The sequence below is a fragment of the Periophthalmus magnuspinnatus genome, chromosome 3 (genome assembly GCF_009829125.3).
Source record: "Periophthalmus magnuspinnatus isolate fPerMag1 chromosome 3, fPerMag1.2.pri, whole genome shotgun sequence".
Taxonomy (NCBI): Eukaryota; Metazoa; Chordata; class Actinopteri; order Gobiiformes; family Gobiidae; genus Periophthalmus; species Periophthalmus magnuspinnatus.
This window is the reverse complement of record NC_047128.1, coordinates 16390865-16416841: the sequence shown is the minus strand read 5'-3', so window position 1 is coordinate 16416841 and position 25977 is coordinate 16390865. Positions and strand designations below refer to the sequence as shown.

General features: G+C 39.2%; 1 protein-coding gene across 1 annotated transcript; it reads left to right on the top strand.

Annotated features, from left to right (window-relative positions):
* On the top strand, window positions 1-25602 carry cln6a (CLN6 transmembrane ER protein a). Its single transcript, XM_033988533.2, has 7 exons — window positions 1-162; window positions 2527-2644; window positions 2763-2861; window positions 4800-4988; window positions 10083-10138; window positions 16236-16355; window positions 21463-25602. The coding sequence occupies exons 1-7, from the start codon at window positions 113-115 to the stop codon at window positions 21731-21733; spliced, it is 903 nt and encodes a 300-aa protein (XP_033844424.1). The 5' UTR covers window positions 1-112; the 3' UTR covers window positions 21734-25602.
* The last annotated feature ends 375 nt before the right edge of the window (window positions 25603-25977 follow it).

The window sequence follows — 25977 nt, the reverse complement described above, 5'->3', positions numbered from 1 at the left end:
GGGGTAAACACGGAAGTGAAGCACTAGAGAAGAGGATGCCGCTACTCAACTCACTTTATTTCGGAATTGTCAAATAAAACAGAGTTTGCAAACTTACTGAGACAGACTGAGAATGCAGACGGCCAGAAAACGTCGAGGTCCCCAAGCCTCAGCACAGATGAGGTTTGTAAACACTCTGTAGACTGTTGTGTGCGTTCATTTAAGCTAAAATGTAACGGGCCGAGAAGCTTTTCATCCAAGAGTCTAAACTGCTCACGTGACAGGCCGCACTGTGCTTTATGTGTGACCAATATCTCTTATAACTGAGCATATTCTAACATGAATTAAACATAGCATATAACTTCTATACTAAGCTACTTTCAGGTGTGGAAAGTAGGCCTAATTACTAATACATCAAGTTCCTGTGCTTCAGTAGAGTTTTCTGGTATTTGTGCTTTTTTGAGTAGTTATTTTTGTCATTTGTTACATTTTAAACGTTATAAGTCACAGGACAAAACCCAGTCATCACATTGCCACCTCAGGATAGATTACATGCACGCACACAATCTGATTATTATGAGATTTCTGAGTAATAAGAGTTTTAAAATGACATGTAAACAGCAAAACAATCAGATTTCTTTCTAATTATGTGATCACTCACATCTCATGGTTCTGCTTTTTTCCAAACCTTAGTCTATTTCAGTACTTATTACTTACACATTATTACTCTTGTCCTTTACTTTTACTTTTACTAGAGTATACATTTCACTTCTTATCAGTAAAACAGACAACAACTGATGGACGATAAACTCTGATAATAGTTTTGGGATGCTACGTAGGGCTGCTTTTGATCATTTTCACTAAAATATATAATCTAAACATTGTTAACTAACTTTCTGCTCACACAGTGCCCTGCTCTTCATAATACAAGTATAATAAGGAAAATACTAACCCATAATGAATCAGAGTAGTCATATTTTTGTAGTATCCTCTTTGCACTAAGGTGTTAAACTTTATCTTTCCTTCGAAAACTAAGTTATTCCTTTCTTTTAATTCTAATAAAATGGGGTGACATTGCGTTTTTCCATCATCTACTCAAAGGTAAGTGATTTGATGTAATTTTCAACTATACAAAACTACTGTCCCATACTTGACACTTCACCCACCATGTGAATTTTGTGTGTGAATGAGTAGACTTGAGTGGCCAGTACAGTTTAAAAAAAAAAAATTTTTTGGCATGTGTAGACACGACCACAGCTAGACCCCAAATCACATTGTTCAGGAAAATTTGATTGTCTTGTTGGATTTTAGGCCAATCTTGACATGTCTTTGGAACTCCTCGACAAACATGCTGCCAATTGAATCTCTGCTGGGGCTTTTAGAGACATTCTTCTTTCTATTATATTGTCCACACAGAGCTGGAGGAAATGGATCAATCTTTTATCCACAGCTGCTCAGACTGTAGTCACGAGAAGCACATGAAGGCCACAGATTGTTGCTTTGACAAAGTTTTCTATAGACTAGTTGTATGTGGCATGTCTTTTGTGGTAGAGACCGAGTTTCAACCAGTTATTTCAGTACTAGAGGATAATCGTAAGCGATAGTGGGGGATTTTAGAAAAAGATCTTTGAAGAAAACATGTGTCCTTATTGTGGGTGGGCTTGTATCTCCAAACACCTGACTCTAATTTGGTCTGAAAGAGAGGCTCCTCCTTCTTGTTTCCATGGAAGTTTTGTTCCTTTGTAATCTATAATCTTCCACAGTGTGACAAAAAACATCTATCTTTATAGAGAAAGTTCCGACATATGAAAACGTTTTCTTGCCATGTCAGTGAACAAAATTCACAAATGAGGAACTTGGCGTCATGGTGCAACATTAAACAAATAATAATAATATAAACAGACAATGATAAAATTAAATAAAAATAAGTGCATGCATTAAAATAAGGTTAAAAAATACTTTGATATACAAATATAGATATACAGGATGAGCAGAACAGCAGTGTAACATCAGTGCAAACAGGTTAATTACAGTTGTTTAAAGTGACAGTAACTGGTGTTATAAAGTGACAGATGTTATAAACAAGTGTTATAGAGAGCATGAATCCAACGGCAGAGGGAAAGACACTGTTCTTGGGGTGAGATCCGAAGGGACCACAGCCTCCTGCTATTTTCATAAAATCATGCAGGTGATGTACTCACAGAAAGTTGCATACTGTACCTTTTAAATTATTATTATTAAATTAAATAGGAAGTATGTAAGTAGTGATTTTGTGTAAGTCTGTTCGTTCCAAAAACCCCCAGAAAAAATAAATTATCATATGGCAGTGAAAACAGGGGTTGACCATCAAAATGGCTTCTTGAAAATAGTGATTAAAGATTCCTCAAACATGCACAAAACACTCCAAATACAACTTAGGGTGAGTAAATGGTGAGGAGAAACATCTATAACATGGTTTAAAGGTCTGAAAAGTCAATTTTGCAGAATAGGTCTGCTTTAACACTCACAACTGTTTTATAATGTTCTTCCCACAAACGTCTTTTGTAGTTCGCTGGCTGCTCTGAAGAATCACTCACCGCCACAGAGAAAGCACTTCCACCTGGACCTGTGGATGGTCCTGACACTGCAGAACTGGATCCTGGACTTTGGCAGGCCTATTGTCATGGTAACGGCCTCTCACAATCACAACATTGTACTGTTTGAAATGGGGTGATAAAATATGATGAGTTATGTTATAATATGATAAAAGATGCTAAAAGATCTGTGCTTTTGTGTTGTGTTAGATCATCCTTCCTCTGGAGTGGTTTCCTCTGAACAAGCCCAGTGCGGGGGATTATTTTCACATGGCCTACAATATTCTGACGCCGTTCATTATGCTCAAGGTAAGAGCCAAAGGGAATTCTAGAGAAAAACCTTAACTGGCCAGATAAACAAAACGTCATGTTGTGAAATTTCAACTTAAAAATATAAAATAACAGAGAAGTTGTCTTGAATCAAAAGGTCTGGTTTATTGAATCAACTGTGCACAATCGTCAAAGAGCTGTCCCTAATAGTGTCGTCTCGCCTTCTGCTAACAAGTGAAAATACATACAGTGTATTTATACCATCAAAACAATCATACCTGTTTAGTCTAATCAAAGTGGCTAGAGACAGCTAGACGCACAAACAAGAGGTACACTCATGCACAACAACAGATGGTGTTACTAAGCTTAGGTAAAAAAGATCCTAACAATACAAATAAAGATTTAGGGTAACAGTCCAAAGAGATATAGTACCAAAACAATATGAAAAAAGTAAACAACCCGAATACCTGCAGGGTTACTACTGTTCAGAGGTGGGTACTACTCGGTTACCTTTTTTAAAAGAAATTGCACTTGTCAGAGTACTTTTCTAGCCACATACTTTTACTTCCACTTGAGTAATTTTTTTACTGATGTAAGAGTCAGTTTTGGTTCCTCTTCCCACTGTGAGTAAGTCTAAGCGACAAAAGCTTTATGCCGACAGTATGAAATTATTTGAACATTTGTGTTTCTTGCACTGCTTCCTCAGATATGTTGCAGTTTGTCTCAATTTTGTGTCTATTCTTTGAAAATACCTGATTTTGTGCAATATTTCCAATTATATTAACTTTAAATTATAAATGAGATGTCTCAACAGTTACTCTCTAAGTTACTCTTATTTGAGTAATTTGTTGGACCACTGCTTTGTACTTTTACTTAAGTAGGAATGTTGCTCTTGCTTGAGTACAATTTTTGGTTACTCTACCCACATCTGCTACTGAAAAATAATACAGTGAGTGAAGTATGTATTATCTTTAAAATGTCTGTTGTTATAACATTGGGCTATAATGTGCGACGACACTTTGGTGAGTCTAAAAGCACTAAAATGAGTAATAGGAAATTATTTAACATGATTATAAAACAGTGAAAAGGAAAGATGAATGCTGTTTGCTGTTTTAGTTTGGGGGAAAAACGGACAGAAACAGTGATACAGGTTTACTCATTTTTTGCTACAAAAGTGTGTGGCGTTATCTTAGATGGCCCGCCACCTGCTTGTTTCCATGGAGATATTATTGCTTTACCTGTATGGTATTAAACTAAAGAAGTCACAATCAAGTCACGCCACCAGGCCATATTACAGGTCAGGTCTGAGGAGAGGTCTATGAAAAAACATTTGAATCTCCATGGAGTCCCCACATGAAAAGTTACATAGTACATCTTTAAAACATGTTGTTTATTAGGGTCCCTTTTGGAGCCAGCTCTCCCATGTCATTTTATGCTGCGACTAAATAACTAAAACCTGAACTAGACCAGCACTAGAAATGGACCAAAGTAAATCTAAAAGGACAAAACCGAGATCAGGTCAGGACCAAGCCCGGTCAAGTCTCATCACCAACTACTAGAAATAGCAGAAATTGCATCACCGCAGGCAGCACAAACTTAGAACGGTGTTTTGGACCAGAAATCTGCAAATGTACCTAGTTTGCATTTAAGTACACAGTACAGTGCTATTAAAACATCATATACTGAATTTGATTAATTGATGTATTCCACTGTATAATCATCTCAGTCATAGTAAAGCACCTTGTTAATATGTTAATTTCAACACTCAAAAAATGCATTTGTTATTAATAACCCAATCATTATACATTTATTCTGTGTATTAGGAGCTTTGTCCTATGAAGTGGTGAAAGATAAACTTTGAGTTCCATAATGAATATATTCACACCTGAGTGATCAGACGTCTTGCTGTGATGCCTCTCATCATTTGCACAGTACATGGTGTTCCTCTCTGGGTGTAAACATATGTGTCTAACACAGCTGATAGAGCGCAGCCCCCAAGCAGTCCCACGCTCTGCAGTCTACCTCTGCATCATCACCTTCGTCATGGGCGCCAGCATCCACCTAGTGGGAGACTCCATCAACCACCGCCTCCTGCTGAGCGGGTACCAGCTCCACCTGTCAGTGCGAGATAACCCCATCATCAAGGACCTCAAGCCCGCCTCTCTGGTACCACCACAAGCACACATGTACATGCACTCACGAATTATCAATCAGGCACTTCAAGCCTGTCTCTGTGATACCAAAGCACGCACACACATACACGCACTCAGGAATTATGAATGAATATCAGTTCAATACATTTTTTATAAGACAATATCCCAACAGCCATCACCTCACAGGTCTTCACAGATATTGTTCATTTGGACTGCAGAAAATAGAAAACAAATAATTAAATAGTTGTCAGTCAATAATACATGTGACATTTGAAATGAACTGCAAGGCTAGACCAGACTAACAAGCAGCTCATAGTCTCTTGAACCTGAAACTGTGATACATTTAGCAGATCTGTTTATTAAATAAGTCATTATATCAGTATTAATTAAATAATGATTGTACATTTTATAATAACACAATACCAATGGAATTCATGAAGGGCTGTAATCTTTTAGTCGATGAGTCATGATATCTTAAGCCCGCCACACACTACAGGATCATTTGCTGATTTATGATCAATTAGGGCCCTATTAGGATCCTTTGCTTCTACCTAATCTGTGTCTTTGTATGTGATTTTTAATCCTCCGTGATCATATTGTAGCCATAAAACATCAGAGCTAATGTAACAGCCAATAACAGAGCATAAGGGGAGACGGAGTGACGGACACAGAGGCGCAAGATGCAAACTCAAGAAATAGTGAAAATTATTCTGTGATTCACCTCTCTTAAAGTTGTTAAACTGCAGCATTCTCATCCATATTATCCATTAGAATGTGTCCTCCACAAATGTTAACACTGTCTACATAGATCAACACTGTGCAGATCTGGGTGAAGCTGCTTCATATTAGTAATAGTGAACATTCTGTGCACTAAAAGCACTTATCTGAACTTGAGCACCACATTACACAAATAATAACTTTGTTTTAAATTGAATCTAAACTAGAAGTACAATGCTCTGATCTTTAGAACATTTTAGTCTCAAAGTTGTTTTTCTGTCGACAGGAAACAGCCAACGGAGGTGCACTAACGGAGATTTAAAGTCTCACACCATTCTCCTCATGTCTGTGGTTTGCTTTTTTTTGTTTTGTTTTGCACAATTAAAAATCATTCAGGACTGAAAAATCCTGTAGTGTGTGGCAGGATTTAGGTGGCCGAAACTTGTATAAGTCGATTGATCATTTTATTTAGATTATAAGGATTTCCATGAGACAACATCAGAAAGCAGAAGTGAGCCAGTCAGTTGGCTGAAGATTTGGTATTTTTTGGTATTTACAAGTAAAAAAGCAGAACTCAAGAATTCACAAGTTTAATCCGTCTTTATATAAATACATTTCCTAGTACTTTTTTCTGTATAAAAAGTTTTTGCATGAACTCCTGTGCAGCTGTATTTTTTTGAGTGCAGTTTAGGTCAGATATGTAGAGATATGTTATAGTTTTGAGAGCTTTTGCCACACACCCTTTTTGGTCGACTAATCGGTCGAGAGGACATGTCTTTAGTTGACCAAGAATTTCTTTCATTGACTACAGGCCTTAAGTCATGAAAATGTTTACAACAGAGAAATGCAAACTGACATGTTTTTCCGTCGACTTCAGCCACCCAAAATAGTTGTCAGAAAGCAATTAAAAATAAAGTAGAACGACAAAACAATCTAAATGAAACCAAAGTTTAAAATCACAGAAGCCTTTAGTGAATTCAGTGACATTTACTGCAGTAGATTTCATGATTTGATTGTTTTTAGTTATCACACCTCATGTTAGGACAGAAATTCTGTTACCTCCTCTGAACAGTAGATGGCAGTAGTGACTTTTGATTAGAGTTGGTTTAGTGTCTATTTAGAAAGACATTAATTTTAATGTCCGGATTGTGCCTAAACCCATCAAAGATCATCTACTAAAGCTTTTCAAGTATAGCAAATGACTGTATTTCATTTTAGCATCAGTGTGGCTCAGGCGAATCATAAGGTGCCTGACTTGGCCAAATTTGTGAGGAAACAGACACAGCCCACTGAGTTTGCACAAGCAGATTGTTAAATACAAGCCAATAGCACAATACATAAAGTGAGTATTTTCCACTAAGGACCACATATGTAAATATATTCGAAGCGGAGGGCTACAGCCTGGTGATTATTACAGTGAGTCAGTGTGAATTTTACAGATTTGACAGAGCCACTGAGCCTTGGAGATCTAATTTAAGGCATAGGTCCATAGGTGAGGTTGAGAGACTGGCCACGTGGAGGCGAGGACTGGTTTAAGTTATATTTTTCCATATTTGTCCATTTTGGTTTCAGGATTTTGGTGTGTATAGTTTTATTTTAAATAGTTTTGTTAAAGGGAGTTAGGTCCACATAATTAAGCAGTTAGATTGATGTACTGCTAAAGTTAAAACCTAATCGACACCTGTGGAATCATCCATACTCACCCGGGGGAGGTCCTTCCTGCGGAGAGTATAAAAGTACACAGGTTTAGTCCATAGGGGGAACATCGATGTAGCCTGGTACACGGGGGGTTTGCCTTAGTTTCATTAATTTCTGTTGCTTTTGATAAAGTTGAGCACAGTTAATCTTTGTAAATATGTATTATTTTTACCACGTTTGACCATGGTGAATCGTAATAAATTTTGTTGAATGGGAATTTTTCTGAGCCTGCCTCCTTCAGACCACATTAGTCCTGGCCACAGAAGCTTCCTCACACAATAAAACAATACAAAACAGCTAAATTTGTATTAAAAGCCAGTGCATAAAGATGAGATTTAAGCGTGTATTTAAAACAATTAATATTTTGGGCCCATCTAATGCTTTATCTTTTTCTGATGTTCTAATGTTGTCTCCAGCCAAATCAATTTTCAATAAATAAATGCAGGAAATGGAAGTTTAGTTATATAGCACAATTCATACACAAAGTAATTCAAAATGCTTTATGGGATAAGAAAGACATTAAAAGCACAATACAACAAATCAAAATGTAAATAATCATCATAAAACTAACGCCAAGTGCCAAGTAAAAACCTTTCAGTCATTTGCACAGCTAAAATCTAAACCTTCTTTTCTCCAAACTACTAAAATTGAACTGTTGCAATATCATAAATATATTGTCAGCATAATCATCATATCAGTATAATATTTCCTGCGTTCATATTTTAACACATTTAGAACAATGTCAGATTTCTGTCATAATTCGTATACAGTGCAGATGTAGTTTGTTTATATCTGCTGGCAGGATTCACACCCTGCTCCAAACATCTCCTGGTTGTTCACATGTGCTCCTGCGGCGAGGGACCACACGTCAGCCCGTACCTCTGCCTTCTCTGATCCATTCTGACGTCATCATACGGCTGACGGTCTAATGACACATCCAGGCCACAGTAACACAGCTATTTTTGGCCAGAGCTGTATGTAAATAAGACAATTTGTGTTGTCTCAAACACTAGAATGCATCTTACGTGAATATAGGAGTTATAGGAATGACAGTAAACAGAAAAAGAAAAAATGCAATTGTGTTTAGGTTTAAAAAAATATCTTCCGCTCAGATTCACAGTATAACGACTCATGAACTGACAAACTAATACAAGTGTCTCATGAGCTTTTTTTTTAAGTCAATAGATTACAACTATCTGAATGATCTGATCTCTAGACCTCATGTTATAATGTTGTTATCTCCTCAAAAACAGACCTGGAGTTGTGTTTTTGTCTTTCACACATGTTTGAGTAACCCGGCATTTTTAGTCTCTCTACATCTTCAAAGCTCAAAATGCACTGTCCCACACTGTGATGTCATGAAGTGATAGTTTTCAAGATTACAGCTACCTTAAAGATAATAGAGATGGCAAATTATCTATAGTCTATAATTAAATAAATATAAATAAATCTATAATTAATTACAGATGAATCTAGTGAAGGTGTATGGAGTTTAAAAACATGTGACATCACAAGGTGGAACAGAGTGTTTTCAGTTTGAGAGAAGAACTCAGCTCAAATGTGCAGGGTTTTTGTGTTAAACATGTGTGAATGAAACAAACACAACTCTGGTTATTTTTCTGATGAGGAAGTAGCATTATAACATAGATCAGAAAATGACAAAATACGTGCTCTTTAAATTTAATTAAAGGACATGCGAAATGTACAGTTTGATGTGAGTAATTGGAGGGACCATAATTAGAAAGAAATCAGAGGATTTTGCTGTTTACATATCATTTTAACAAACTTTTAGCTCCAAAACTCTGATAATAATCAGATTTTGAGCGTGCGTGTATAGTAACCCCAGGCAGTTTCTAAAACTGGTAGGCGGGCAGCCACTGGAGCTGCAAAGTCTGCAGTTTGAGTATTTCTTTTATTTAGAGACAAATATATTGATGTTTTTGTCTTTGGGTTAATCATTATTTAGAACGACCTTCTCCATGGTCTAGTCTCATTTTAGACCCTCAGTGTAACACTCATTTTATAGTACATGGATAGGCCTTAGTCCGAGTTTAGATCTGGTGCTGCTCACAAAGCCAAAATATATCTTGGTCAGTAAGATATATTTTGTGGTACTTGGTCTGGTACTTTACCTTTTAACACATAAATCCAAAAGGGTGAGCAATATGGCCAAAATGTATATCACATTTTTTTTAGAGTTAGATCACAATTTTAGTTTTATGACAATTAATCTACACTTTGTATTTCTCTATTGCCTTTAAGCGGGAAAAAATCAGCAGCTTCTTCTGAGAGTTCACACTTCACTGGGATTAAAGGTGTAATGTCGTTAAATCCAACTGTCACTCACTCAGAGCCTAGAGGCTGACTAATAGGAGACATGGGAGAGGACACATAATAGTAATAATGCAGTGTATTATTCATTCACTACATAGTTATTGGAGGTTAGATATTATTGTTGCCACAGCTGCCCTGGGGCAGACTGACAGAGGCGAGCCAATCTGCACCATCGTCTCTGCGGACCATTCAGGCACAACATATTTATACTATAGGGAATGTGGATGAAGTCTCTTTTCCTGAAAGACACAACAATTTGCACTAGAACCGCTGCCCCTGTGGTATAAATACTCACAAGTCCTGCCTGGGGAATGTGTAATAGTGCTCCCTGTGGATGACTCACTGTGTCTGTCCTCAGATTGACTCCTTTGAGCTGCTGTACTATTATGACGAGCAGCTGGGACATCTCATGTGGTACGTATGCATGCACACACACACACCCCCCCCCCCCCCCCCACACGCACGCACGCACACCCCCCCCCCACACACACACCCCACACACTCCTACACACCCCCACACCTACACCCCCCCCCCCACACGCACCCCCACACGCACCCCCACACGCACGCACGCACACACACCCCCCCCCACACACACACACACACACACACATACATATATATATATATATATATGGTAACATCTTTTTGTATGGGTTTCACTTTTCACACCAGATACCACCAAGTTAATATTCAGTGCTCCGAGTGCCACCAGAACACCCAAACTTTCAGCTCTAATCACGTCTAAAATAGACTAAACCATGGATAATGTGGTTCAAAGAATAATTAACCCAAAAGAAGACGAACAAATGAATGATTTGTGTCTAAATTAAAATGCTATGCTTTATTGTTCATGTGCAGAACAGTGAGGGGGGTTGAGAGAGGGTCTAGATGCACAGGAGCCTCCTGTACCACTTCCTCTTCTTCTTCTCCAGCTCCTGCTCCAGTGCTATATTCACCTCCTCCAGCAGGGAGCGGTGTTTTTCTGTGGTCTTCAGCTGTTGCTCCAACGCACTGCATCTTTCAATCTGCAAGAAGCGCTCTACCTTCAGCTCCTCACAGATCTTAAAGATGACCGTCTTCTCCTCCTCGAGTTCGGCTTTGATTTTCTTGTGCTGTTCTACCTCCTGCTGTAGCGCACTGTTCTTTATGACCAGCAGGGAGTGCTCTTCTTCTGCTCTTGTCAGTAGCTGGTCTGACACACTACATCTCTCCACCAGCAGGGAGCGCTCTCCCTTTAGGGCTTCACAGGTCCTTAAAATGGCAGCGTTGTCTTCGTATAGTTCAACTCTGCCACGTTTCTCCTGCTCCACCTCCTGCTGTAATACAGTGTTTCTTTCTGCCAGCAGGGAGCGCTCTTCCTGTGTTGCCTTCAGCTCCAGCTCCAGTGCACTACATCTCTCCACCAGCAGGGAGCGCTCTCCCTTTACGGCTTCACAGGTCCTCAAAATGGCAGCGTTGTCTTCGTATAGTTCAACTCTGCCACGTTTCTCCTGCTCCACCTCCTGCTGTAATACAGTGTTTCTTTCTGCCAGCAGGGAGCGCTCTTCCTGTGTTGCCTTCAGCTCCAGCTCCAGTGCACTACATCTCTCCACCAGCAGGGAGCGCTCTCCCTTTACGGCTTCACAGGTCCTCAAAATGGCAGCGTTGTCTTCGTATAGTACAACTCTGCCATGTTTCTCCTGCTCCACCTCCTGCTGTAATACAGTGTTTCTTTCCGCCAGCAGGGAGCGCTCTTCCTGTGTTCTCCTCAGCTCCAGCTCCAGTGCACTATATCTTTCTGCCAGCAGGGAGCACTCTGCCTTCAGGTCTTCCACCTCCTGCTGTAGTGCGCTGTTCCTTTCGACCAGCAGGGAGCGCTCTCCTGCTGACGTCCTCAGTTGCTGCTCTAGGGTATTGCATCGTTCTTCCAGCTGGGAGCGCTCTACCTTTGACTTGCTCAGCTCCTCCTTGGTCTCCTCACAGGTCCTCAAAATGGCGTCCTTCTCCTCCTCCATCTTTTGGATCTGTGTTTCTTTGGTTTTCACTTGCTGGAACATCTGGACCGTCTCTTGTTGTTTGGTCTCCAGTTCCTGTTTCAGAGCAGACATGTCCGCTTTACGTCTCACCAGAGCACACTCCAGTTTAGCGTTCTGCTCCATCAACGTTGCATTCTCCGTAGATTTCTCCTGCATTTTGAATTTCATGTCGGCAGCGTCTTTCCGCTTTTCTTTTTCCCACTTTTTGGATTTTTGGCGGGAATCTTTTTGACATTGCTCTAATGTCTCTTTCATTTCTGCGACCTGTTTCTGCAAAGCTTCAATGGTGCCATCTTTGGACTGAAGCTGGAGTTTCAGTTCATCCGACTGGTCTATGAGTGCTCCTCTCTCCTCTTTCATTTTGTTTAGTTCAGCTTGGAGTTTTTGTGTTGTTTTGGCCATTTCAAATTCTAACATTATTGAGGCCATGCTCGTCTCATCTTCCTCCTCAGACCACTGTTGGGTTTGAGGCCCTAACTCCTCTGTCTCCAACTCCTCAAGAGTTACAGAGGTTTGGACCATCTCTTCAGATGGTCCAGAGGTCTGGTCTGGATCGGGGGAAGACATCTCCAGGTCATCCATGAAGTGGAATTCCTCGCTGTAGAGGAGTTCGTCGTCTTCAGACGTATAGTCACACCAGTTTTTGGACATGTTTGCTTCTCTGAGTTGGGTCGCTGCGTGCTCGTTCGAGTGCTGAGTTGAAGTGAGGTTTGGTTTGTGCTGCACTTACAGTTACAGACTTTTCATTTAGAATCTGTCGATGTCATAAAGAAATAGAATGTTCCGTTGCCACGTGTTGCTAGGAGACGCCAGATGATGTCACATATAATAATTCCATATATGAGCATGAGTGTGTTGCTATAGTTACACATGAATGCCAACATATCAATGATTTATTTATATAATTGTTTATTAAAACTGAACTAAATAACATGTTTACCTCATTAAACATCTCTGTAAGTCAATGTCATGGTTAAATATGTATTTTTGGGAGGTTTGAAGCGTCTGTCGTCTCCACCACCTCTGCAATATGGCCGACACCACCAAAAAAGAGCTATTCTAGGAATAACTTAGCTTATATATATATATATATATATATATATATATATATATATATATATATATATATATACCCCCCCCCCCACACACACACACACACGCACACAACCGCACAAGAACACTGCCATCATATGGAAGGGCAACACAATTACACAGGCCAAAAGCTGTGGCCTCACCATGTAGACACCAAATATTAGTCTACAGTAGTGGCATAGGAATCCTACTGTGTGAAATATGTCAGAAATATGTAACTGCACGTACACAATATGCATATTAATGGTGTGTGGAATTCATTTTACAACCAGGTCTATTTTATACTGCATAAATATGGAGCAGAGGTGTTTCTTCTGCTGGTTGGCTGCATATGTGAAACCAAAAGGATTCAGTCTGATCTGAATCGTCACTACCTAAAACTCAGCACCTCAGCCAATCAACTTGGTAGTGTCAGAGTCAGATTTCTTTTATTCTTCACCCCTAAGGGGAAATTCTTTTAGGTTGAAACCAATTGAATTTCAGAATTGAAACTGGCAACCAAATGAGACCCCTATAGATAAATAATAAAAATTATTATTAAGGCTCGAGAGGAGAAGCTGAGGTGGCTCCGGCATCTGTTCAGGATGCCTCCTGGACGCCTCCCTAGGGAGGTGTTTTGGGCATGTCCCACCAGGAGGAGGCCCCGGGGAAGACCCAGGACATCTTGGAGGGACTATGTCTTTTGACTGGCCTGAGAATGCCTTGGGGTCCCACTGGAGGAGCTGGAGGACGTGTCTGGGGTGAGGGAAGCCTGGGAGTTCCTGCTTAGACTGCTGCCCCCTGACCCGGCCCCCTGATAAGTGGAAGAAAATGGATGGACGGATTATTGAGACTTCAATTATAAGTTGAAATAGTATTTGAATCCATGTATCACACTTTTACAAATTGTACAGTTGTTGATGTGTCAAAGTGGACAGAAAGAGAGCTGCCTTTTTGTGCCAATGGCATCTTTTGATTAAATATAGTCAGTCTGATACTGCCTGATTAAATATGAAGAGGTGGGACTAACAGACACAGAGTTAAAATTATGTCCATATAATTGGTCAGAATTAGAACAACCAGCCAAGCCCTGGTAAAGTATCTTGTCCAAAGACATAACGATACTGTGCAATCCTGGTGATGGGTTTTGAACCACCACCCTTTGGGTCTCAGTACATACACACTGAGAACTGTGCATGTCCTTGTATAAGTGCTCTTGCATAAATCCCAGTCTATCCCTATGAGACGCCATATTAAAGAATAACTTGTGAGTAGCTCCCCTTAAGTCCTTGAATACTTCATCAATTCCTGCTGGAGTGGTTGTGATACAGAACAATCATTATGAACATGGCAAATGACCAAAGCTCTGACGTTCCCATGCAGCTGCAGCCTCTCATGTCTCAAGGTTAATGCAGTTTAATAATTCAGCAGATTAGTCCTAAACACCACGCTAACACTGCATCACTCACTGCCACTGAGCGGGACTCCGGTCTCACTTTTACAGGGACTTTTGGTGGCATTGGATGAATACAAATTATGTATTCAGCTTCTTCTTTCAAATTATTAATTATCTCAACTAGTCAGGAGCATATCCACACTGAATTCTAATGAAAATTATGGTGTAGGTGTATTTCTGTAAAAATAATAAATAAATAAATAAATTGAGTCATTACTAAAAAGGGGGTATTATGCAATATTGACTTTTTGGGGCTTTTTACCATATTATAATGTTCCCTCATCAAAACATGCCTGAAGAGGTTTTAGATTTCATCCATGCATGTTTGAGTAATCTAGCGATCTCTCCCAGGCCCTATTCAGACCCTCCTCATGGTTAGCTGTATTATCCTGAGCTATCTCTGAGCTGCGGTGCGCACAGTCAAGACGCATCAATGAGCGCAGCATCACATAATATTCTTTTTTAAATATTTGACAATTTTGCTGCGCGACTCAAAATTCCCTGCATGCCTAGGTTTTCCGTCCCCTGCTGTACTGTATTGTTTTGTATCATGCTTTTGTGTATTTATGGAGAATTGTCTTGTCGGACAGAATCTTACAGCTAAACGTAAGGAGGTTGAACAGGACTCTGGAGAGATTGCTAAATTACTCATGAGTGACATCGAAAACCTCTTCAGGCATGTTTTTGATGAGGGAACAAATGTTATAATATTCTAGAAAGCTCCAAACATTTTAATAAAAAGCAATAAAAGGTAACATGTGATCACAATGTTATGTATTAGTAGTAGCAAAATAGTAGTAAAATACCCCCTTTTTAAAGCTGCACCAATATTTTTCTACTGATGGCTCTGTCTGATTATCTATCTATCTGTCGATCCATCTATCGATCTATTATCTATCTTCTATCTTCTTTCTTTATATTTCTTTCAAAAACAGTATATCTCCCATAGAGTTATATAGGCCTCTGTCCTCCATCAGAAATGTAACTACTTGCTTAGTACAGCATATTGAATTCTCTTGAGTGTGTCTATAGTGCTATACAGATGGAACACTGCAAACATCTGCAAATGATGAAACCAGATGGATGCATTGTGCAGGTCAGTCTGTCCCACCAGTACTAGGACTAAGTAGGACACTATGGAATATGGCTTTGTTTGAATTGAAAAGGAGGCAGGAGTGCAGCTTTTTAACCTTGCCACTCATCACCACTCCTACTTTTAGTTGTGGTTCCTCTTCCTACTGGGAGTAAGTCTACATGTGACAGAAGCTTCATGTTGACAATATGAAATGATTTGAACTTTTGTGTTTCTTGCACCCAAGCTTCAAACATGGTTCCTGCAGAATCAATGAGCAAAGCACTAAAGCCATGAGCTCCTTCGTTTCACACGTGTCACAAATCTGATTAGACGGCCTTGTTTGACTGGTTAGCGATGCGGCGGAGGGAGCGGGGTCAAGACTATGGTTGTCAAAATATTAAAAAGTGTATACTAATTGATACTAAAACTAGTATTAAAACTAAATACTCATTTGAGCAAGTATCAATACTTAAAAGTCACACTCACAGAACAGAAATGAACCTCTCTGATCTTGAGCTGTATCAGAACAAGTATAAGACTCATAGACTAGTATACGCCCATGGACCACTATGGAACCTCCCTGGACAACTGAGGGATTACACAGACCCAAATTCCACATGGTAATATAAAAGAAAATACTATGGTTTAATGATGAAAATCTCAATCTATTGTCTAAATAAAGAGTTTATATATTGTCATGGTGGTATCAGAATAGATATTGAGTATAGAGTATATTCCTTAGTATTAAAATCGAGTTTGAAATTTTAGTATCATGACAACACCACACCACACTGATATCCCACTGTATAAAAAATAGAAAGATCAGTCTTGGACTTGCCAGGCAACCCAGCCTGACTAATCTGTGCATCTGTTCTTGTGACTATGTTCCAGGTATATCCCATTCTTCATCGTCCTGCTGATCTACTTCTGTGGATGCTTCACCCAGGCCAAAGAGCAGAGGCTCCCAGTGTCAGGCTGGCTGCTGTTGGGGCCCAGTGCCCTCTACTACTGGTCAGTGTCTCTTCTGTTCACGGTGCAAGTACAATTAACCTGTTACAGCTCAGCACAGGAAGGGATAGAGGACCTAACAAAAAATAGGGTTTTTAAAGCCAAAGGCTAACTTCCATACATTGTCCCAAAGAGCTGGTCTCTCAAAAGGGTCAAAAAATAGAATATTGCACACTCCGTTGTTTGCACAGTTCCCATTGTTGCACAATCCAAACACAGTGCACAGTCAGCATTATTTCACAGTCAATTTGGCCACACAGTCAATACATTTACATTTTATACCCACCCTCTTCACAGTTTTCCCATCCATGCAAATGTGTCTTCATAGAAAGTCAGTTAAAATCACAATGCCACAATAAATGAGTGCATGTTTGGTTTGACCATAACCACTTTTTCATTTGAGTTTTAAAAGAACTGTACCTAGAACATTCTTCCACTGTTAACAGAAGACTATTCCATAGGTTTCAACCTTGGATAATGCATTTTGTGGAGATCACCAGGTCACCTGGAGGCTCATGTGGTCTTTTCTGAATTGTCTTTACATTTAATGTACTCCTTTAACGGTGGTGGTGCGAGGGAGCATAGGATCTTATAACTCATACAAGCTCTTTTAAGGTTGACCATGTTGTTAAAGTCCAATAGTGTATGGTTTTTCAGAACGTGACAGTGGTTGTCGGAAATGGGTTTTTTATCAAGTATTTTTAGACCTCTTTTATTTTTAGGTTTTCCGTGGTTTGGTTGTTGTGGGGCAGGCTAGAGACCATGTAGTTAAACAATAGTCTTTGTGGGAGATAATCAGAATAGAAAAAAAGATTTAGCTGCACTCATGTTTAAGTTTAAGTTGTGTTTAAGAATGTGAAAAAAATTCACCTTATTGAATTGGATTACCTGGGACACTTTTTACGTCACTTTTGAAGAACGATGTGTGTAAGGTATTTAAATTCTGGGACCAGATGCCCTTTTATTCCATTAAAAAAGCATTTGATTGCTTTAGTTCAGTATGACATTTTGAGAAGTACATACAGACCGTTTTTGTGGAGTTTAACAAGAGGCTCGAATCCATGAGCCAGCTATGCACAGCCAATAAGGACAGCTGTGAGCTCATCAGCAGCTTGCTGAAAGCTTTTGGCTTGAGTGTAGATGATTGCATCATCCGTATACATCTGTGAGAATACATTTGGACTAGCATTTGGTAAGTTATTGATAAAGAGGGAGAATAAAACTGGCCCAAGGATTAACCCTTGCGGGATACCAACATCACGATATTATGTAAACCATAGAAGAGCTGCAGCTAGTTTCCAATCAGTGAGGACAACCAAATGTTTGAAGGAGATATTGAGATGGGTGATTAGTCATACAAGAGGATCCTTAAATTCTTTCAGAAAATGTGTATGTAGACCAAATACATCAGGTGCCTTTGATTTTTTTAAATTTATTTGGCAACTTCCTGGTCTGAAGCAGTGATCCTGAACATAGCCCGATCAGGGTCACTGATATTATCATGGGAAGCAGGTGGAGTGAAGCGTTGGGTAGTCTCCTTTACAGAGGTTATGTTTTTGTTGTTTTAAGGAGTAACTGTGGAAAGAGGCTCTTTAATAATGGATGGATAATGTTATTTACGTGTAGCTCCATTGTCTTGTAGCTTTTCTACCTTCAATGCACTCAAAGCTCTTTACATCAAGGAACCACTCACCCATTCACACACACACACTCATACAGTAGCATGCACAGGCACTGGGGGTTAGGTGAGTGTCTTGCATTACATTTTCCTTTAATGGCGTAGTAATAAACCACCAGCTTGTCTCCACAGTATGGCATTAAACAGATCTGTCTGGCATTCATTCAATTATATATATATATATATATATATATATATATATATATATATATATATATATATATATATATATATATATATATATATATATATGGTTGAACAATACCCAGAAAAACATTCTTACATCTGTGCCTCTCCACAGATCTGACTGGCAACTTGGCCTTGTGGCATCATACACTTGTCTCCGATTCCTATTCCTAATTAGTAATACAATATTTATTAAAATCACTATACAACCAAATAAAAACAAAACATTGACTTTAATAGACAAGAATATTCAAACTCAATTTTGATTCTAAGTAATAGACTCAATACTCAATACTAATACTTTAAAACACTTTTCATTTAGACAATAGAATGGCATATAGCATAGACTGTATATACAAATGGACATAGCTAACTTGCTAGCTGCACTTCTGGCTCCATCAACTCTGGTGTCAGTTCTCTTTTCATTGAAAAACTGCTGCCCCTCTTTATGTACCTGCTGCTGTCACGCTCGTCATTTTGGTCTTAAAATGTTTGCATTAGTCTGCTCTACGTGATCCTGGTATTTTGTCCATAAATCAAGATATTAACATTAATAACAGACAAATCAGGCTCCGTCTTTCCCAGAGGTCTTCCTGCTAGCATTAGCAACTGTTTTATTGATAGCATTGCTTCAACGTCCTCGCTCTGGATTGGCTATTTGGTTGTTCTGATACTCGCAGTCAGAATTCCAAATATGCAACTTGGCTCCAAATTCAGCCTTATAACCGCTAGCCTTGATGAGCTTCATTTGAATGGAGCCGAACGCTATGGGTGACGTCACACTCACTTAGTCCACTTCTTTATAGAGTCTAAGGTGTATACTAGTCTATGTGTCTTATACTTGTTCTGATACAACTCAAAGTCATTCTAAAGGCATTCAGGAAAGATTCATTTTTGTCCTGTGAATGTGACTTTTTTAGTACCAATTCCTGCTCAAATGACTATCTAGTTTAGATACTAGTTTTAGCATCGAATAGTATCTGATTTTTGATACTTTGGTGACCCTAATCATTTATGATATATATTTGTTTTACAGATCCAAGTATTTATTTTTTACCAGTATGTCCAATTCCATCTGGGCACATTATTAGTGTTTCTTGGTTTGGTTTGAGCAGTATCGCAAAGGACATGCAGACAGCCCTGTAAAAGAACACATAAAAAAGTGCATATAATGTGTGAATGGGTTTTTATTATCGCCAAAGTAAACAGAGGACAGAAGGCAGCGCTGCAGTTTCACGACTCAGACACCCACAAAACTTCACATTTATGATGTAACATTATGGTCCAGCACAGGTGGCTATTTGAGCATTTATGTCTACTGGTGCCATGATGCATTCACTTAAAATCTACTTTTTTGACTTTGCAGCATTGTTTGGCAAGTTTCTGCTCAATGGCCTCACTGTCACAAACACTAACTGAAAAACTTGCCCAGAGACACGTGTATAGTGTATGTGCTGACTTTCTTTCTTTATCTTTATTTACAGAGGGAAACCCAGTGAGAGCACTTGGACTCTCTATTTCATAGTCACCCTGTTTAAATACACTACAAGCAGAACAAACAAGTATACAAGTCCACATAAAATATTAGAAACAGGTGCAGGTATGAGTGTAAAAGTTAATTACTAGATTATTCAATTGTAATTGTGTCACCAAAGTATCCAATTTTGTTTTTTCTTGGAGTGTATTCCATTTTTGTGAAGCCAAACAGCTAAAAGCCCTCTTTCCCATCTCAGTTGTGGTGCGTCTAGTCCTTAGCCTTAAGCAGTCATGTAACCTGGTATTAAATGGAGCAAGCTACAGTAGGTTGAGCGAGAGACGACAGCAGCTCTCGTGCCTCTGTTCAACGTTTACAGCAGTGCTTCTGTCAGTCACAGAAGAGAGACCTGTCTGTACACAGAAGTGCCGTAGGTCTTGTGTGCAGAAAAAACATCAAGGCTTTTTTTCATCAACTTTTTTGCTGCACGTCAAAGCGTCTCAGCTTTGGCCTTTATTCTTAATTACAAAGACATTACAAACATTGGACACATTGGTTCAAGGTGATTATCCTGTCAGAAAGCAGAGTGAGCCTCACATGAGTTTCTCATATGGGTTGCCAGTTTCTATGCTGAAATCCAGTTGGTTTAAACTTAAAAAGACTTAAAAAGACTCCCTCTGATCTCAGTGGTCACTACCTAAACCCCAGCACCTGCAGCCAAACCTGAATCAGTGCTAGTGCAGCCTCTGCAGCTCAGTGAGTGAGGTTGGAGGTTCTGAGCTTTTACATGAGACCTGTCCATAAACTGAGAAAGAGAAAAACTTGTTCTGTATCTGCAGGTAAAGACACTGGCAACCCAGGATCATTTGTGATTGTAGTAACTTTTATATAAAACTAAGAGGGCAGGCTGTACTGTTCCTTTAATCAGTGCTAGTGCAGACTCTGCAGCTCAGTGAGTGAGGTTCAGTTGTTATTGCAGTTCCTTTTTTATATCAGGAAGAGCACATGCTACATATCCTTCATTTAATGAAGGCATCATACGCTTTTTCTGTTATTTAGTCATTTATTATGACATAATATTATCATTATTTTGCATTTTGATTAGTGGACCATAATAGTGATTTCAATGACTTGATATTAGAAGCAAGTTCATTCTCTTCATAATATGTCTTTATAAATTATTTGCTGATTTTTAACAGGGAAAACAGAGTGACTTATGCCACCAGTTAAAAGTTTAGGCACAATGCATTTTTCTTTGTTTCCTACTTTCTGCATTTTATATACACACAGAAGACATCAAATATATGAAGCAAGATGTGTGGAATTATGTAGCAAAGAAAAAAGTAAAATAACTCACCAAAAATGTTTTATATTTTACATTCTGCAAACCCTTGAAGTCACCTAAAATGCTTTTCACTTCACAGCTGTGCCTCTTCAGGGTCAAGAAAATGCCAAAAGTATAAACCAGGGTTCAAAGCAGAGGGTGGCTATTTTTTTTTTACTTTTTAATATCTAAATCAAGTTTTGAGTTATTTAGAGTTTATTTTTTTGTTTGCTACTTTCCACCTATATCATTCATGGGTTTGATGTCTTCAGAGAGAATCTACAGTGTGACATAAAGAAGAAACATGAATGAAAAAGGGTGTCCAAAGTTTTGAGTGGCAGATCAACCTGGTAGTTAATATTTATTCAATTATGCAACCAGGTAACCTGTTAAAACTATTGAACAATATGGATTCCATCTATCTTATCTTTGTCCATTCCTGGTGCAGGTACTTGGTGACGGAGGGCCAGATCACAGAGCTCTTCCTCGTCACCCTGGGGTGCATGTTTGCTGTGTGGGTGCTGCAGAGACGCCGGGGCCTGGCTCTGGACAGTAATGGTCAGTTCCTGCTGCTCAGCTTCAGCCTGGCTGTGCTCCTGGTGGGGCTGTGGGTGGGCTTCCTCTGGGATGACCCCACCCTCCGCGCCAAATACCCGGGACTGGTGTATGTGCCGGAGCCCTGGTCTTACTATACCCTGCACATCAAGACCAGCCACTGACAGCAGGGGGCGGAAGAGGGACAGAAGTGAAAACGGGTACTGAAAGATGCACTGTGCAGGTTTCTGGAGTAGGGTTAAGTATATGAACATAAAAATGTAATGTGTTGCGTTCACAATCACCTGATGCGCCTTGGACCTGTGAAATCACACTATTTAATTTTTTTTTTACCCTAAATACAAAAGTTTTGACCGAGTCATTCAAGTTTTCTTTCTACATTTTATTTACACATAGAAGACATCAAACATATGAAGCAAGATATATGGAATTATGTAGCAAAGAAAAAAGTTAAATAACTCAAATACATATATTTTATATTAATATCCTTAGAGTTTCCTCCCTTTGCTTTGTTGACAGAGCTGCAAACCCTTGGTCTTCTCTCAATGAGCTTCATGATGAAGCCTCCTGAAATGGTTTTCACTTCACAGATGTGCCACGTCGGGGTCAAGAAATGCCAAAAGTGCAAACCAGGGTTCAAAGCAAAGGGTGGCTATTTTTTAATTTTTAAAATCTAAAACATGTTTTGAGTTATTTGTTTGCTATATTCCATATGTGTCATTCATAGTTTTGGTGCCTTCAGTGAGAATCTACAATTTAAATAGTGGAGATAAAGAAGAAGCATAAATGAAAAAGTGTGTCTAAACTTTTGTCTGGTAGTGGATAACCAGGAAAGTCCCATCGAGAATCAAAGATCTGTTTTTCAAGGGATTCCTGGCCAGGAGGCATCAACAACACCCACAGACAAAACATTTCATATAACACAGACAGCATACATATTAAAGTGACAGGCTGATGATTGCATTTCCAGGTCTTTCTGTTGAAATGGGCCAGAGGTACAACATTTTTTAGTTCCAATCGCACAATACTGAAAAGTAATTTTTCCTCCCTCTGTCCGGACATGAGGGACAGGTAGTGTGTAGGCTCGACATCCTGACAATGCAACATGTGAGGTGTGTGAGACCTATGCTCAAGGTACACACTTAACAACCCTAGAGTACAGTCGTGCCATGTGAACGCAACCTATTGATACTTTGCAAAGACATCACGCTGGGGGTGTTCTATATGTATGCCTGTGGTGAAATGATCAGCAGTTACCATGGAGACACAAAGCACACATTAACAGACACAATCTGATAAGTTTTTAGATTTTCTGAAAAAAAAAAAGGATTTAAACACATTTTCAGGAGCTTGTGACCAATACGAGTGTTCATGGTCCTGTTTAGGAGTTTAACAAAAGGTGAGTGACTAACTGAAAAACTGAAAGTAAAAAGGATGTCACCCCTGATTTCTATCCTATACTGTTTGCTACGGGACAACAGTATAACGTGTTGCCATGGTAACTGTTGACCTCCAGGCAAATGCAATGTTGTGACTGAAATCTATCAATTATCAGATTGATTTATTGTGGCGGAGCGTCCACCATGTTGTTGTCTCCATAGAATGCCAAAACGTGTCTTATCTCCATGGAGACAAGCAGACAATGGCACCTTTTAATTGCCTGTAATTTAAAGTACACTCTATACCTTTTCTGAAGAACAACGAGAAGACCCTGCAAATAGTGGCTTTTAAATGAAGGATAGAAAAAAGTGACGTAGTGATGTAAGCTCGGCATTTCGTCCGGGGGCGGGACCTAACATTCTATTGCAACGAAGGATCAGGGTTAGGTTTATGAACAGGGGAGTTCAGGGTTTTGGTTAGGTCTGCTCAGGGGCGGTGCCAGACATTTTTGGTTGGAGGAGCTAATGGGGTGCTAAGGTCTTCAATATGGGTGCTCACGTAACATGTTAATTTAGAGTCTTTTAAAATTGGATCTTACCCCCTACCCCCTACCATGTTTGAGTTAAGTTTAAATGTAGTTAGCTCCTATAGCGATATATAAAAGCCAATATGGACCTTTTTTTTATTGGAGTCTCATTTTGAACAATATTTTTAGTAAAGATTGGATGTGTATGAAAGTGGGGCACAAATCTTTGCTATGGGGGTGCATGGACCATTCTAGGGGAGGCTAGTGCCCCCTCAACCTCCCCTTGGTCTGCTAACCGGGTCTTGGCAAAACTGAACTGCAATTTTTAGACAAAAGAAAATGTAAATACAAGTGGTGGTTATGAAATGAACTCACTCTCCATGGAAAACACAGCTGCAGCAGTTAGCTCCGGCCCCGAATGAAACGCTGAGAATTTAGGGAGTTCCTTTAAGTGAAGACTGTTGTAAGGTTTGTGAGTTCCTCTGTGCTGTCTCTAACATGGCGGGTTAAAGTGTAGGCTTGCAGGGCTCCAGCAGGGGGCTCTGTTTTTTGATACTTGACCTTTGGGACTTTGTAGACTGAAGCGCTGTGCTGCTGTGGGACAGTGAGGATGTTCTTTGTCGATCAATGTTACTGAACATGACAGACAGCAATGTTTTTAAAGAAAAATCTGTTTTTGATATCATGTCTGTGTCCTAAAATGAGTTTAAGCCAGGTACATATGATAGGTTTTTCTAATATGACTTGATTTTGTGTGGTAGTATCATAGACTGTATATATAAATGGACATAGCTAACCTGTTTGCCATGTTCCAAATAGGAAGTGATCTTGGGTGTGCTTCTGGCTCCATCGACTCTGGCTCCAAATCACTTTACATTGGAAAATTGTTACCTCCCTCTCTGTAACTGCTGCAGTGAGCCTCATTATTTTCTTTTAAAATATTCATATTAACCCAATGCATGATCCTCGGGTTTTTATTTCGCCATCGCGCCTTCTCTCCCTGAAGTCTCTCCCGCTAGCGTTAGCAACAGAATTGATTGACAGCGTTGCTAAGTGCTCATTTCGTGCTAAACCAGCGGTGCGAGTGGAAAGGGGTGTTACCTTCAACCACTTTGCTCCAATTGGCTCTTTAGTTACTATGATTTGCGGTCAGAATTTCAAAAAGTGGAAGTCAGCCCCAAATTCGCCTCTTTAACCACTAGCCTCAATGAGCTGCATTTAACTGGAGCTGAACACTATGGGTGACGTCACACTCACTCAGCCCACTTCTTTATACAGTCTATGGGTAGTACCTGTGGTAAATATTTATCATCATAGTTTCACATCAGAATGGCACCAGAAGTAAACGTACATACATCACAATGTATCACCAGCAGTAGGAAAAATGACAAAGTGTTAGCAGCCTACAAACAAGTCTATAATGATATACTGTAATCTGTTCATCCAATCTCTTGTATTTAAAATATTCAGTGTATTCAATGTGTTAAGTGTCTTGTACATGTGGGAGAAATTTTAGTATTGTGTGTTATTTTTCTTTTGTCCAAGATACACTGCCAGAAGTGTTAAAAGCGACACTAGTCTTTCTCAAATCCTTTAGTCTCATCCTGTTTTATTTCACATGTCTGTTGTTTGATCATCCTTATCTGTACTCAGATGCTAAAGTAAAGGTCAAACCCAACGGCCAGCCAGACTGATCAAAATGTAAATTATACTCGGGAAAAGACCTCAGACTGTGTTTAAGTGTTGTAACCTTTTTGCTCTTGGCCCACTGCAGCAGAAACTCTGTCTGTCAGTAGTGGGACACCAATTTGTTATTATTTTGATATTTACAGATAATTTCCACGACATATGTAAAACAGGAAGTAAAATTATAAACTTAACCCCAATTTAAAAAAAACAAAAACAAAAAAAAAAACTATGCAGTTTTTAGTTTAAAGCAGGGGTGACCAAAGTGTGGCCAATTGCTCAGCTCCCTGTCAGAGGCCACTCTATTTAGATAAATGTTTACACTGAAAAGAGATACAGATGAGACCAAATCAGTCAATCCCCTTAAAACCACAATAACTGAAGAGAATTAAAACATAAATATATTTGAAGATGACATATTCAATTTGACCCTTCAAGGAAAAAAAAAGATTGGTCATCCCTGGTTTAAGCTAAGAACATGCTGGTTAATGCTTTTTAATGTTTGATTAAGACTTTAAAGACAACTGACAAAAGATTTTTTTCATGTAAATATATTGGGTTTTTTGTACTTGTTCTATGTCTGAAAACTGCATACATGTCCATGAAGTAAACTGTTTTATTTGATGGAGCATGTTTAAAACTTCATGTTTTAAACTCCAGTTAAAAAGTTTTGTAGTTTCTTTTTATACTTTTTATACCGTCTACTACTATACCCTCCTAGGACCTGGCGTCCTCATATGTGGACAACACATTTTGGGTTGTCTAGGCCACAATGCAAATTTTTAGAAGAAGAAGAACAGCAACAAGAACAGCAAC

Excerpts from the sequence above, each read along its gene's own strand:
- cln6a (XM_033988533.2), top strand. The coding sequence starts at position 113 with ATGCAGACGGCCAGAAAACGTCGAGGTCCCCAAGCCTCAGCACAGATG. Across the intron at positions 2,645-2,762 it reads TTGGCAGGCCTATTGTCATG|ATCATCCTTCCTCTGGAGTG; the intron begins GTAACGGCCTCT and ends GTGTTGTGTTAG. Across the intron at positions 4,989-10,082 it reads ACCTCAAGCCCGCCTCTCTG|ATTGACTCCTTTGAGCTGCT; the intron begins GTACCACCACAA and ends GTCTGTCCTCAG.